Raw genomic sequence first — 14,222 nt, 5'->3', positions numbered from 1 at the left:
GTGCAAAAATCTATAAATAATTTTCAAGTGGGTTTTGACCTCTAGTATCTAGTGGAGTTTAAGTTAAAAAGAAAGAAGTAAAAAAGAAAAAAGACAAGGACTTAATGATAGCATGATTTTCTTGCTAATTTGGAAAGTTTATTGATATATCAGTATTTGTAAAGACGCATCACAACTAATAGAATTAATGTCAGACATGATACCTTCATACACACAATCAGAACTGAGAAATTGTTACAACTTGAGGTAGCTATTACAAAACTAATGGAATTAAGTGTGAGATTAGGAAGATTAAATTAAAACAAAAACCCTTGAATCTTTCAATATTATGGTATGATTCAGTGCTTGTTTATATCACAGCACATATTTTAACTTGTCATAGTAGGGAAAGCACAGGCTTGCTCTACTTGTGTGTTTGAGTGTTTGAGCCGGCTAGTTAGGTAGTGTGCCAATGAGCCAGCGTGCCTAATACAAAGACCTTGAAACTAAAGAAGCTATGTGGAAGTCAGCCAATGGTAACATGTATTATTTATACCTATGCTTTTCTTACACTGAAATGCTCTCCGCTGGGATGCTGCTGGACAAAGATAGGAGGTCATCACGTAAGGACATTTTGCTAGAACAAGCAGTATACAAAGACAATCTTAAGAAACTAATGGGTCACATTTCCATGTGATAGAACTGTGTGATTTATCACACACTGACTCAGTTTTGAAATGAGGATATTAACCTGTTACAAAACAAACTGGTGCAAACTGTGTAGATGTGCTAGATTAGTGGTTCAGTTGCTCATGAAATATTTAGGGAAAAAAAAAAAAAGAAAAAAAAAAAGAAATATTTATTATGAAAGTAGAAATAAAAACTACAAGGTAGAGGTATTTTGGCAGTAGTGGCTTGGTACAAAGACTCCACTAGATGGAGCTAGATGGAGTGTTTCACAGTTTTCTTTCATCTGTGCTGAAGATCCAGTGGAGAAAAGACCAATTCAGTGTTTTGTCAGTCCGACCACTCATTCTCATCAAGCTCAGAGTCCTCCTCAGAGTCGCTGTACTCAACTGCAATGCGTCGGGAAAGGATGGTGGCTACGTCGTTCCCCACTGGCTCCCGCTTGCTCTGCTGCTCCTGCTGCTCTTGGACTTTCTTCAACTGGATGCCTAATGAGGGCACACACATGTAGAGAGAGGACAGAATATTATATGTCTGTATTGCACAGAGTGTTAGCTGCTCACATGTGTGCTCATCTGACCAGCTGGAAGCCATGCCAACTGCGTCTAAGCACGCTGACTCACCCATGCGGATGGCAGACAGCAGGTCACTTCTTGCGTCTCTCACAGGTTTGGTCTCACGTCTGCAGCCTTCACTGTGTCCCGCTAGGTGTGAGGGTGCAGATGGCGGAGGGAGAGGAGGAGGTGGGGGACCCGGGGGTTGAGGGACCGTGTGATTCCCTGGAGGAGGTATTGGTGGGAGTGGGCAGCCCGGGCCCGCGTGCCCAACGCCATTATGTGGCGCTGGAGGATGTGCACCCAGTGGAAAACCAAAGGCTGTCTGGGCTGATGGGATTGGAGGGCCGGGGGCAGGAGGTGGTGGGATAGACCTGTGTGACAGTAAAAGAAAGAGGATTAAGTTGCAGATGCCCAAAAAGAGTATATTATATTTCAATTTCTCTCACATACTTGTAATCTGCAGGGAGACGAATTGAACCGTTCATTCGGTCTGCAGCACGAGGCTCTGCTGCGGCATAGGTTACTCTCTTGTAGTTGACATCAATGCTTTGGTATTCATGCTCCACAGGTGGTGAGGGATGCGTGTTCCCAGGAACGTGAGACTTGGCAGAGTTACAAGCAGCATGGGCAGGCACTGGAGGGATGGGGTAATCTAAGAGGTCAGGCCTGGATAAACAGTAAAAGAGAGTTTGTCATGCAGATGCAGATCCAGATGGTAGATTTGTTGTTACAATATCAAAGCCGACGCTTTACACAACAAAGATATTACAATTTGGGTCACAAGGTCCTATTTGTGAAAACGGATCTACCCCTCCTTTTGGGCACACACACACACACACACACACACACACACACACACACACACACACACACACACACACACACACACACACAAGTCCCCCCCATCTGCTAAGTTTTATTTTAAAAGTAACATAAATCTACAATAATTTTACAAATTTCTCCATAAAAATACAACTAGGATAAATAAGATCTACATCATTAGTCCCAAAGATGGGAAATTCTTTAATTCCCTCTGTAGCGTTGTATTATACAGAAAAATACATTGAAAACCTATCCAAAACACAATCTTGGTAGCTTCTCTAACCTCCCATCTGGTGAAAGGGAGCCCTCAGATGATGCTCCTCGCCTGAGACTCTGTGGATGTCTGTGATCTGGACGGAGCTCTTTATCAAACGCCATCATGTTCCACTCCTGCCTGCGGTTTCGTGCCTTTCTGACCTTCTTCACCTCACGCTGAATGGTGCTGCTGTCCACACATCGCTTCTGTTCCTGCAGAAACAACAGGAATACAGAGTTTGAGTAAGCAGTCAGTAAGTAAATACGTACATGCGTAAACATGATGGGTAAAATGCACTCTGACCCTATGCCTCCGCCTTTCTTTCCTCTTCTCCTCTGTGTCCTGAAGCATTTTCTCTTTCCACAGGTCAAAAAAGTATGATGGGTCAGAGTAGTATTTCATTGCATCAGTAGAATCCTCTCTGTATTTAAAAACCAATTTCCAACATTAACTGAAGACAGATATCTAACTTTAGAACAGTAAAAAAAGAAAGAAAAACAGTGCAGCACCTGTAAGCAGTGAGGTTGCTGAGAGGAGGAGGTCTGTCACTGCTGTTGTACATGTCGGCTACAGCACTAGGAAGGCTGCCCTTGGATAAAACCTGCTGGTCCTGGACACTCGAGCTTCTGAAGCCCTTCCTCATGTTTATGTCTTGAAGGGAAACTTTAAAAAAGCAAAATTAAGGAGGAAAGTTTGATATAAAGCGTGTAGGAATAACCATAGCAACAAACAGAAGAAGATTCACTGATACCCAATGAACTAACCCTCCTCCACACTGGAGTCTAGTTGGGTGACTTTGATGGCCAAGCGGTCAATTCGATCCTGAAGAGAGTTTGCGCGCACGTAAAAGGTGTTGGCTTCATTAAAAAGCTCCCCGAAAACATTTTCTGCATGCTTACCTGCAACCAGAGCAAGAAAGCGGGAGAGAATAGAGGAAAAGCAATAAATGGAAAGGTGTGTCAAATCTCAATAACATTTAAAAGATAATGGCACCTTAAAGGCAGAGTGTTGATATCAACTATCTAAATTAAACTGCTCAAAATGTTTGTTTCCATTACTCAGTCAGGGGCACATTTCAAACAGCTCTAGTCTGCTTAATGTAAAAGCTATAATTAGACTGCCTGTGTTTGTGTCTCCGCCCAGTTACTTTCCATCTTATCGTGCTGTTGTACAAATCTGTACGCTAAGCTCTAAGCTTCGGTAAGTTTACTAATCGCACACACACACACACACGGATGTACAAACTATCAAAGGATATGTTGTAGGATTTCTTCTTGTCTCCTCTCACTTATTTGTAACCACAAAAGCACACAGGCTTTCTAATCTTTATACAGACATTGCAACAACATGTTTAACATTAACCACTGTACTTCTGCACAAACCTGTGTACAGAGTGAAATGCATTTTAGCAACGACTGCAACAAATCACACACTGACAAATTTGATACCCTTAAAATATGTTCTTTGTTTGTTTCTCCCCTCATTCAAAGCCAGCAATTAAGTGACACTCTTATCTGATAATCCCTTTTAAAGGATTAAGAAAACAAAAGCACTCCTATGACATAGAGGGTATATGTCAATATGTCAAATTATTATCCCCAGAAAACTCAATGCGTATTGTGTTGTGTTACAGGACTGATATACACTATGTAGCCAACGGATTAGGTCACACCTCTTAATCTTTGAATATAGGTATTTTCAGTCCCACTGCCACCGATGTATAAATTCAAGCACTAAGCAGTCTCCCTTTACAAACATCTTCAAAAGTGTCAATCCTCCTAAAGAATTTGAGTGTGGTGCTGCAACAGGATGTTACTGTTACAAAAAGTCAGTTTTTTTGAAATGCCTTCCTTCCTAAATGTTCCACGATCATTTGTAAGTGGCATGTAAAGTTACAGAGCAGGGAGAAAGTGCAGAGCTCCAAAGCTCCTCTAGCATTAACATCAGCACAAAAACTGCACTGGGAGCTTCATGGCCTGAGTTTCAATGGCTGAGCAGTTCCTCTAGAAGTAAGGTGTAGGAGGCCAAGTACTTTGGTCCATATTATGTATTAGTTGTGACAAATCGATCTGTTAAATGCATAATAAATCAAGCTAAAAATCACTGTGTGCAAATTAGTTTCCCACCCCATCACTTCTAACGATCTTTCACAACTTGAAGTAATTATGCCCTGAATATTTAGATAGTTTAGGTTTTTTACTGTATAATTTTCCTTATGATTTAAATTTCGATTTGCTTAATAGTGGCAACACCTTGATTGCATGTAATGAGCACAGGTTAAAGACGCATTGATACTTTATTCTGAATCTGATCAACTGTAAGCTTACTCAGACTGCTGAGCTGTCGAATTATAGCGGACAGCGTGTTGTTGGTTACACATTCCAGCTCGTTGCCAATTCCATCGGGCACGGCACTGTGGCACAGGTGCCGAGGCTCAATGTTCCTCTTCACCAGAGGCATGACCCCTTCTCACATCTCCCCAGCTGCTTGGAGTCAGAGGACAGAGCTGACAGCTCACTTCTTACTGCAACCTGTGGACTAGAACAATCAACATATTAATGCACAAAGTCGACACAGTCACTAATGTTCTCAAATTAAGTTAATAATTTCACTTTAAATGTGTCTTTATATTTAAAAAGCAACCCTGTAATGCATAATGCACAATGCATTAGTATGCTTGTTAGCTTTCCATGCTTTTACAATTTAAAAAGTGTGTGGGGAACGTGTAATAGAGAGACAAATTAAAAATGACACCTTTGAGGGGTTTTTTTTCCAATATTTGCTGCTTTGTACATTGGGCCACTTGCTGTTGAATGTCCCAGTTTATCACTACCTGTCAAAGTGGTACGCCTATTGTATGTAATTGTCCATTTTTGCAAAGAGGTTAACGTACTCGCTGCAACATCTGTTTTATTCAGGAACCTTATTGTGACAAAAGGGGAGCTAACACAGGCACTGTGCGACTGTTTTTTAAGCGAATTTGCATTCCTGTTTACATATCTATATCAGATGAAAACAAGGGATGGCCATGCCAGCACATTGTTAATATAGGTAACAACAAGAACATAAACTACCATATGTAATTTTAACAGCTGTTTTTGCAGCTCTGAAGCTCAAAGAAAATGTTAAATTATGGAGTGGATGCTCATTTAATGCTTGACTGACACTGAGGGAATGATTTTGGTGTAGCATCAGAGGTCCATTCTTCAATTCCCAAAAAACTACATGCTTATATTGTTGGTTAGAGCAAATGGGCTGTCTGTTAGTTTCTTATTATCATGCATATTATCAATTAATTTGAGCTCAGCCTCATGTATTTATTTATGATCAATTAATAACCAATAGCTGAATGGACAAAGGACAAAAGGACTGTTTTGTAGCATGTTCATGTTAAAACTTTGTGACCTTGGAAAATACAACTTTTATTTGTCCTCCTTAGACTGCTTTAGCTTTAGCTGGACCAGGCTTCCTATTTAGACAGTTAACATTTAATAAAAGTTCACTGAAACAACAAACTAATTACTTAAAATACAAAACTGTTCAATTCTATGATAACATTGTATTTTAAAAAATGTTTTCAATCACAGAATCTGGGGGGGTGGGAGTATGACGTTTCAGTTTTTAAAATTATTTTATTAATTACTTGTACAGGAAAAAAAAAAGGTTTTTCTTATACTAATACAGAAAACACAACCTGTAACAACAGACCTACATTCGCAGCAGCTGAAAACTTGGTCATGATTGTCCTACCATAGAATAGCTTTAGCGTTGGCTTGCCGGTTGGCTCGTTTTGTTCACGTCAGCACGCAGGGAAGAAGCTGTCAAAGTCGAGTCCAAGCTGTTTCCTCCAAATTAAACAGACTATTTGCTGGCCTGCTGCAGTCTGTAGTGTACTTTACGTTGACAGTCATCTCTGCAGGGCGGAGTTCACTCTGAAAACAAATCTCCAGTCCAAATCACAGCTTGAGCCATGAGGGGATTTAGTCAGCAGATTACTCCTGTCATCCAATCACAGTCGCCATGGCATCCAGTATTTTATTTCAGGATGTATTAGTCCTATTTTTAAGGGCCACAAGTCAACCTTCTATGAATCGGATATTCGTGTGCCAACCTCAAGTTTTTGACATCAAATCAAGACCGAATGAAAAGTTTAACTTTAGTGTGACACAGACGCTGCTTATCACTTTTTGATAAGCAGTAAAAATTTTATTGACCGTTTTAACAAAGTGATTAATTAGCAGAAAAAATTAATATATACAGTGGTTAAAATCTGCATAGTATTCTCAATTCTAAGGGTTAATTTTGTGCATTCTTTAACTTTTGCTCCTTATGTTTTTGTGTGTATGGGTGTCTGTTGTGTGTGTGTTATCACTTCACTTCAGATCAACTACTTGGCGTAAACAGGAGTGTGTCGGTCCCCTTTAGGCTATTAACATCACAGTAGGAATGACCTGGATTAAGAGTGAAATGAGACACTCAGAATTTTATTTGAAAGCTACACACACACACACACACACACACACACACACACACACACACACACACACACACACACACACACACACACACACACACACACACTCACAGAGATATACTGTTTTTTTTCTCACAGATGGCATAATCTGGCCTGTGGGAGGGAGTACTGTAACCCACATATCAGGGCTTAAACCTTTTTAAGTAGCACACTGTGAAATTATGATTCAGTTATTACAGGAGCATACCCTATTCTGAGACATTGTCTAATCCAGCTGTCTCAATGCAGTTTGTACAAGTGATAGTTTAAAGTTAACTCCTTATTTTTGCTTTCTTTTTTTGTCCAGATTGAGCAAATTTTTTAAAATATAGAGGAAGAATTGAGATGCGCATAAATACACTTTAAAGGTGGTTCTTTGTCATCTAGCGATGTCTTTTCCAGTTGCTGTGGAATAACTGCCTCTCTGGGGCAATGAATTGCTTGCTTGCTGCAGTCCTCTGGAATCATGACCTAAAAGCAAACCCTTTGTCACTCATCATTCCCTGGTAACTATCAGACCAGAGCTCTGTCATCTGACCTGAAGCGCTTGCTGTCTAATACATGTGCACGGGGTAGCTCGTTATTGAATCTGTAATTTTTCATGTATATTTTTTGTTAAAGTGTTTCATGATTTGCAGAAAACGTCACCAAGACACATAGAGTTTCATGTTCTTTTTGTCTCTAGAGGGCACTGAAGCATTACTTTTTTCCAGCCTCCTGTAGAGTCTTTTACGGAAGAGTAGTCTGAGGGTAGCATTGCCACTCTTTACATGATAAATATTTCCTTTTAAAATAAAAGGAAATATGAGTATCCAGGCTCGTTCACTGTGACATATCCCAACACTTGCCCTGAATGCTTTTTTTATTTGAGTTTTGGGGCTAATAGAAGTTTGGGGGTTGCAGCTCTCCTTGGTGTTGGTCTAATTCTTTCTGGGTCTGCACTACAAAATAACGATTCTCATGTATTGCCTCATTGTCTCATGCTGTAAACATTCTGATTACATTAATATAATGGTATACTTTTTTTTTTGCTGTATTTATTAGTCATAGCCACTCAAATGCACAGTAATATATGATTTTGAGCCACCCATCTCTTTCTTTTTTGGTTTTGATTCCAAGGAGTCAGACTTTTTTTAATTAAAAAAAGAAGCTCTTTAGCAATAGTTCCCCAGGTTTTCTGAAGGTCTTTCAAAGTTTTCTTCTTCTCTTTTTTTGACACCAGTTGCATTTTTTTACAGTCTTTGTATCTGACTAATTAAAGGGGATTTTGGTTTGTTTATTTCTTTCTCTCTTTATTTGTTATGCCACTTACCAGTGATCTATGAATCATTCAAGCATAACATGACACCCAGCTCAAGGGATGAACCAGACAACTTAACATTTTTATCTTTCTATCTTTCAGGCAATATTCAAAAACACAAGTGGTCATACCAAATATTGTCGTCCAAGCTTGTTAGACTCATACAAACTCAGTTTGAAAACCATTTATGTTACCCCATGTTTCAGTTGCTGTGGCTCAAGACTTTTGCACGTTACTGTAAATAATCTGAAGAATACATAAAATATGAGAAACTGTTATGAGCGTTTATTTATTTTTTAATCATCTTTTGCACATGGAACTAACATTTGCATCTAAACATCAGAAAATGTAAAACATTTCTTGCAGTTTTTTTACACAGTTCCTCTAAACACTGTCCACTTCCTCAGTCTTAAACAATAGTCGCAAAGAAGAAGAAAAACAAGGCAACAGTAACCAGGACAGTCGTCTGTTACTTTTAATCTTAAACATCAAAGTTTGAAGCTCCAGTGTTCCTATCCATGGGATAAAGAGAAAGAGTATGTTCAGAGGGTGCAGTCATTGAGTTTTTATGTATTTGGTAATTTATTTTATTTCTGAATTCACCATGTTTTAAATTAAAGCATGCATAAAAAGTGTTATCAACAAGTTAGCATAAAGGCTAACTTCTACGGTGTCGATAAGCTAGCAGTTCTACTTGCACAGAGGGTTAAATAAGCTAAGCTAACGCTAGTTCCAGTTTAAGATTTTGGTGGAATTACAAAATGATAAGAATGACAACATCACGTTTCAGTAGGGCAGTCAGTGTTTTTCTTTTGTTATGAATTAGTGTGTTGTTATATGGTTGCTGTTTGTAGTCTGAAGAAACTGCGGCTAAACCTGACTTTAAACGTCTGTTTGTAAGAACAACAGCGAATCTAGCATCAAGCTAAGAGATGTCTTCACTACTACAGCCAGGTAAGCACCCAAATCATATGTAAAAATTAATTGCTAGTTTTTCACAAAGTTTTGGTGATATTTGTAGTGTCATTTCATCGGATGAAATATGTACTTATTTAGAAATCTGGACCTTATTGGTTAAAAAAAGTGTTGTGAAATTGTAAAATGTAAATATAGCACTTAACTCCAATGTTGTGAAAAAATATTTGCCCACTCTTTAATTTCTTTTCCTGTGTCATATGTGTCACGCTTTAATGTTTCAGAACATCAAATAAATTTGAATACTGGGCAAAGATAATCCACATAAATATAAAATTCAGTTTTTACATGATGAATTAATTTATTTTGAAAAAAATACTATCTAAATCTGTGTTAAAAAATAATTGCCGCCCAAACCTAATAACTGATTGTACCAGCTTTGGCAGCAAGAACTGCAGTCACATGTTAGGAATAACTGTCAACGAGTCTTTGAAATCACTGTGTATGAATCCATGGTCCATGCTTCTTCCCCAGACCATCACACTTAACCAGCACCATGTTTGGCTGTTGGTATGATGTTTTTGTTTTTATCCCAGGTGTAACAAGAATTAGACCTTCCAAAACCTTTTAATTTGTCTCATCAGTCAACAGAATATTTTCACAAAATTCTTGGGGAATGCTTTTTGGTAAATTTGAGACGAGCCTTTGAGTTCCTTTTGATCAGCAGCATTTCTTTAACGATGTGAAACATGCAAGTGTGAAAAATACACACACACATACACAAAAACTGTTTCAAAGCACTGTATTGAAAACTATTTTTAGGGTTTGTTTTGACTGTCTTCAGTGCAGGACAGACAAAGCATGTCCACAAATGAGGTGATAGGTCAGCTGTTGAAAGAGCAGGAGGAAAGGGAGAAGAGGAAAAACACATCTCTCCCTACTCAAGACCTCACAGGCATGTCAACGTCTGAGGTTAATCAAGGTGGGTGAAGAAAGAGCAGAATGCAGTGTTTTAAAGGTTACATTTGGTTTGAAGGATTGCTCTCTAGTGTTGACATGACTTATTCTCTTTGCTTAGACATTTCTAAGAGAGACAGCAGTGAGAACTGGATCCTCATGTCAGAGAAGAATGCGCAGCTAAAGGTAATGTAATTAAAGGGTCTAAGGCATAGTTTTTGCAAAATCAGCAGTTGCATTAAACAAAAGAAAAGAAAACTTTAGAGGTCCATCATAAGCCCATCAAAATTAGATAGAGATACAGACACTATTATTTTCTCTTACATTAGTTCTTATAATTGTACAACTATGGTTGCATATTTCAAAAATCATTGAAACTAATTTCTGTTTGAGGGGTGGCTCAAAACTTTTGCACATTGTTCTACTTCTATTAAAATGTTTAGCTTGTTTTTCTAGACCCAAGAAGAATCCCTCAATTGTAAGGACTAATCCTGAGGTCGAGATTATTTCAAAATTCATGTGAGCAAAAGTACAAATATCCTGCTCTTAAATGGAGCTATAGAGATTTTAATCTGACAAACTTTTAATTTGAATGAAAAGATGTTTGGGATTAGCCTTACTTAGGATTTCGCTACAGCCTGGAGAGACTGGAAGCGGGGGAAATAAAATCAAATTTTGTTTGTTAAAAAAGAAGGACGTATTGGCTCTTATCTCTTCCTTGATTTATATTTCCTAAAATCTGGAACTATTTTTTCAATTGTATGCACATAAAGTCTAGCATATTTCATTATTTCTTTAATAAATGTGTTTTCTGTTAGAAAACAGTCATCAAAGCTTTTCTGTCTTTTAATTATGACAAATTTACAGTATGTTAATCTTATGTTGTTAAATAATCCAGTTTGATGATAAGGTGATCAGTTCAAAGATTAAGACGACCGCAAAGGCCATGACTGCACAGAAGTATGTAGTACAAAGACTTGAAGATTTCAAGGCATTTGAAGATTGCTTTTTGAAAGAATTCCTCACCTCTGTCGAGAAGAAAGTTATGGATGCCCAAAATCTGTAAGCATCAGAAAATTCCCCATATCAAAATGGGATATTTTGATATAAATATTGTTTTGAATAGGGGATGGGTTGATTTAAATATAATTTTCTGTTGTAATAACTGTAAAACTGCTTTTTTAGCAGGTTGAAAAACTCAAGTAGCTCCATACAGGAAATGAATGATAAGATTGAGAAGGTCACCGATGAAACAGCAATATTAAAAAGGTATGGCTAACAATAGGAATATCATGCATGTCACTTAAATGCGGTACGCATCGGTTTAATGCATAGATCTGTAAAAGAAAGTGACAAATTTGGAATAAGTAGCATGCTAAAGCTTTCTTCTTTATAGTGAAGTTGCCAAGATTGAGAAGGTTCTGAATGAATATAAGAGGTACAGGAGAGTTCTGTTCAAGCTTTCTCCTCCCGAGTGGCAGGAAGCCCAGAAAGCAGCGACTTTAACAACCAAAGGCTTGCCAGACAGACCAGATGGTAGGAAAACAACATTAAATGGATACGGGTCAGACTGGTGTGGGTTTCTTAAATAGGAGACCAGCCTTTTATTAAAAAATAAACCGTGTCTGAGTTACTATTGAATGCATTATAACTGCTGGCATAGAAGCTCACATACATCTGATCTGTAAGTATGAACTTTAACACAGGCTTGGAGAAAGATCTGGATTCCACTCCAGATAGAGTGCTGCCTCCCACCAGTGAGTCTACACTGTTCTCAAACCACAGTGATGCCGTGTAAGAAAGCACACACACACTATCACCAGTTGGTTCTTTTCTATCAATTCTCAGGTCATTTAATTTGATTAGTTAGTTTGATTAGTTTTAGTTTTGTTGGATAATTTAATCTGTGATGTTATCAGAGCAACAGGGAGCAATGCAACAACAGCAAAGAAGGTGGTAGGAGTTCCAGCAGAATAAAACTTTTTAAAACTATGATCTTAAAATCTATTTCATTTCAGGGTGAAGAATTCCCAGCTGAATGGAAACAACACAATCTATGAGGTCAGAGTTAGTGAGTCTAAAACCAAAGATCATTAAAGCAACAGCCATTTTCATCAGGAGGCTTTATTTACAGTGCTCACTTACCTTTCCCTGCAGGACAAGCTGGAACTATATAACTTCGATCCCCTGGAGGTAATCGTCCTGCTGTCAGAGCTGACTGACCAGAACCTGTCTCTGATTCACAACATCACCAGGATGGATAAGAAAATGGAGCACACTTTCGAGGTCACCATAAAGAAAATGTGAGAATCGCGGTTTTTCTAACAGTTCTTTCAAAGCCAGGTGTACACAGCATGAATTTTGGCTTTTGTGAAGAAGTCCTCACAGTATCTTGCAGATCTCTCGTGACAGCGGTTGGTTGCTTTTTGAACTTACAATTTATGTGACTGCTGCTATGTCTGCTAACCAAGCAAAAGGAAAGCACCAAGGATAGATAGATAGATAGATAGATAGATAGATAGATAGATAGATAGATAGATAGATAGATAGATAGATAGATAGATAGATAGACTCTTCTTTGTGTCAAGGAAAGAGGAAGAAGAGCAGCTAAACATGCATGTAGAAGATATGAAGGAGAGAGTTGACATCAAAAAGAAGAGAATGGCCATGCTTAAAAAGAGTGTTCATCTCCATGAATCAATAAAGACAGAGGACCAGGTAATGATGCAGAGTGTACTTTATGCTCAACTTTTTTAATATATCATCCTATTTGAAATCAAAGCAGCCTTGGGGAACCTTTTTTTCTCTCATCTTCTACAACTGTCTTACATACAGGATATTATGTTGAATGATTTGGCGATTAAGGTGGCAAAGGTGTATTCCTCATGCGTCGATGAACGGCCGACCCAACTCACCACTTTGGAGATGCTGACTGGTTTTGAGCACCATATATCTCTGCTGTTCCAGCAAGTTGAGAGCATCCCAGAGGACGTGCTGAAAACACTGAGGAACATCAAGGACAGCGAGAAGAGGAGCAGGTTTGTCTCACTGAACGCAGATGTTTAGTAAACAGGGCTAACTTGTGAATAGTAAATTTTATCCACCTCCTTAATCTCCAGTTTTTATTTAACAATCCAGAAAGATAAAAATGGGTTTTGTTTCTTTTTATATTTTAATTCCTGTCTTTGGTGCATTGACAAAAATCCAGTATACTGTATAACTACCTCTCTTATTACATGTTGTTACACACTCCAGACAGCGAGAGGAAAAACTTAAACTGGAGATGGAGCAACACAGAGAAAGGATGAAGGAGTGCATTCAGAGATCGCTGGATGAAGCCAAGAAAACAGTGAGTCATTTAACATAGATTCATACAACATTAAATACATTCTGTACTTGCATTAAGTCAGTGTGCCACATATATAAGTGGTTGTTGTGTGATGTTAGGGGGAACATCTGTAAAAATGCAGCTCAACACAAACACACAGAATGCTCTTCTTACAATTGAGAAATGTTACCTCTAGCTTTGAGAAATAAAGACACTTAGCCTCTCAATGCTCTACCAACAAATCAATTTTAGTTAGCTTAGAAAAAAAATCTCATAGCAAGTTATATCCTACTAATGGTTAAGGCTCCACCTTTAAAATCTTATAGTATGGACGAAAGCTCATGCCCAGATGTTTCCCGGTCAAGAAGAAGATTGAAGTTGTTGATGAGGTCATCACCTTGATGGAGGACTTCCGTTCCCACCTCTTCGCCGAGGACTCAGATTAAAAATAAGTACAAATGCTCTACTTGTTACACCTGTCTGAGTCCATGTTTTCACAGGGATTGTGTGATAATCACAACTTCAGGTCTAAAAAACTGGGGAGGATGTGTAAAATGTAAATAAAAACAGAATGGAATGATTTGCAAGTCTCACAGACCAACATTTTATTTATGGTAAAACATAGAAAACTTTTAGTATTTAGTATTTTAGTATTTAATGAAATTTTCTATTTGATGGCAGCAAAACGTCTCGGAAAAGTTGGGATGATAATGACACGTAAGTGGTAATAAAAAGCAGCTGGAATCCTAAATCAGACAACGGGGCAACACTCCCGCCCTAAAAGTCCAACAACTGGTCTCCTCAGTTTGCAGACGATTGTTCTTAGAAGAAGAGGGGATTCTTCTCAGTGGTAAACGTGCCCCTTCCCAACTTTTTTGAGATATGTCACTGCCATAAAATTAAAAAAA

General features: G+C 38.3%; 2 protein-coding genes across 7 annotated transcripts; one reads left to right on the top strand and one right to left on the bottom strand.

Annotated features, from left to right (window-relative positions):
- Positions 1-210: 210 nt before the first annotated feature.
- On the bottom strand, positions 211-6,222 carry LOC101467939 (actin-binding protein WASF3). The gene is made up of 9 exons (XM_004563999.3): positions 6,052-6,222; positions 4,629-4,839; positions 3,066-3,200; positions 2,811-2,964; positions 2,605-2,722; positions 2,329-2,513; positions 1,674-1,889; positions 1,290-1,594; positions 211-1,154 (listed from the first exon to the last, which is right to left on the bottom strand). Exons 2-9 carry the CDS (start codon positions 4,759-4,761, stop codon positions 997-999), a joined length of 1,404 nt encoding a protein of 467 aa, XP_004564056.1. The 5' UTR covers positions 4,762-4,839; positions 6,052-6,222; the 3' UTR covers positions 211-996.
- Positions 6,223-8,538: 2,316 nt separating this feature from the next.
- On the top strand, positions 8,539-13,787 carry LOC101465798 (cilia- and flagella-associated protein 100). Of its 6 annotated transcripts, none has more exons than XM_076889114.1 (14): positions 8,539-8,650; positions 8,969-9,068; positions 9,874-10,011; positions 10,108-10,172; positions 10,885-11,048; positions 11,172-11,255; positions 11,383-11,522; positions 11,693-11,780; positions 12,005-12,047; positions 12,144-12,289; positions 12,575-12,704; positions 12,822-13,024; positions 13,242-13,335; positions 13,641-13,787. In XM_076889114.1, the coding sequence occupies exons 2-14, from the start codon at positions 9,047-9,049 to the stop codon at positions 13,758-13,760; spliced, it is 1,437 nt and encodes a 478-aa protein (XP_076745229.1). In that variant the 5' UTR covers positions 8,539-8,650; positions 8,969-9,046; the 3' UTR covers positions 13,761-13,787. The 6 variants fall into 6 exon arrangements, with proteins under 6 accessions (XP_076745229.1, XP_076745230.1, XP_076745231.1 ...); XM_076889115.1 differs by having other exon boundaries at positions 8,547-8,650; positions 9,016-9,068; XM_076889116.1 differs by having other exon boundaries at positions 8,608-8,691; positions 9,016-9,068.
- Positions 13,788-14,222: the final 435 nt, after the last annotated feature.

Source organism: Maylandia zebra, linkage group LG10, assembly GCF_041146795.1.
Source record: "Maylandia zebra isolate NMK-2024a linkage group LG10, Mzebra_GT3a, whole genome shotgun sequence".
Lineage (NCBI taxonomy): Eukaryota > Metazoa > Chordata > Actinopteri > Cichliformes > Cichlidae > Maylandia > Maylandia zebra.
The sequence above is the reverse complement of the archived record's forward strand: the minus strand, read 5'-3'. Positions and strand labels throughout refer to the sequence as shown.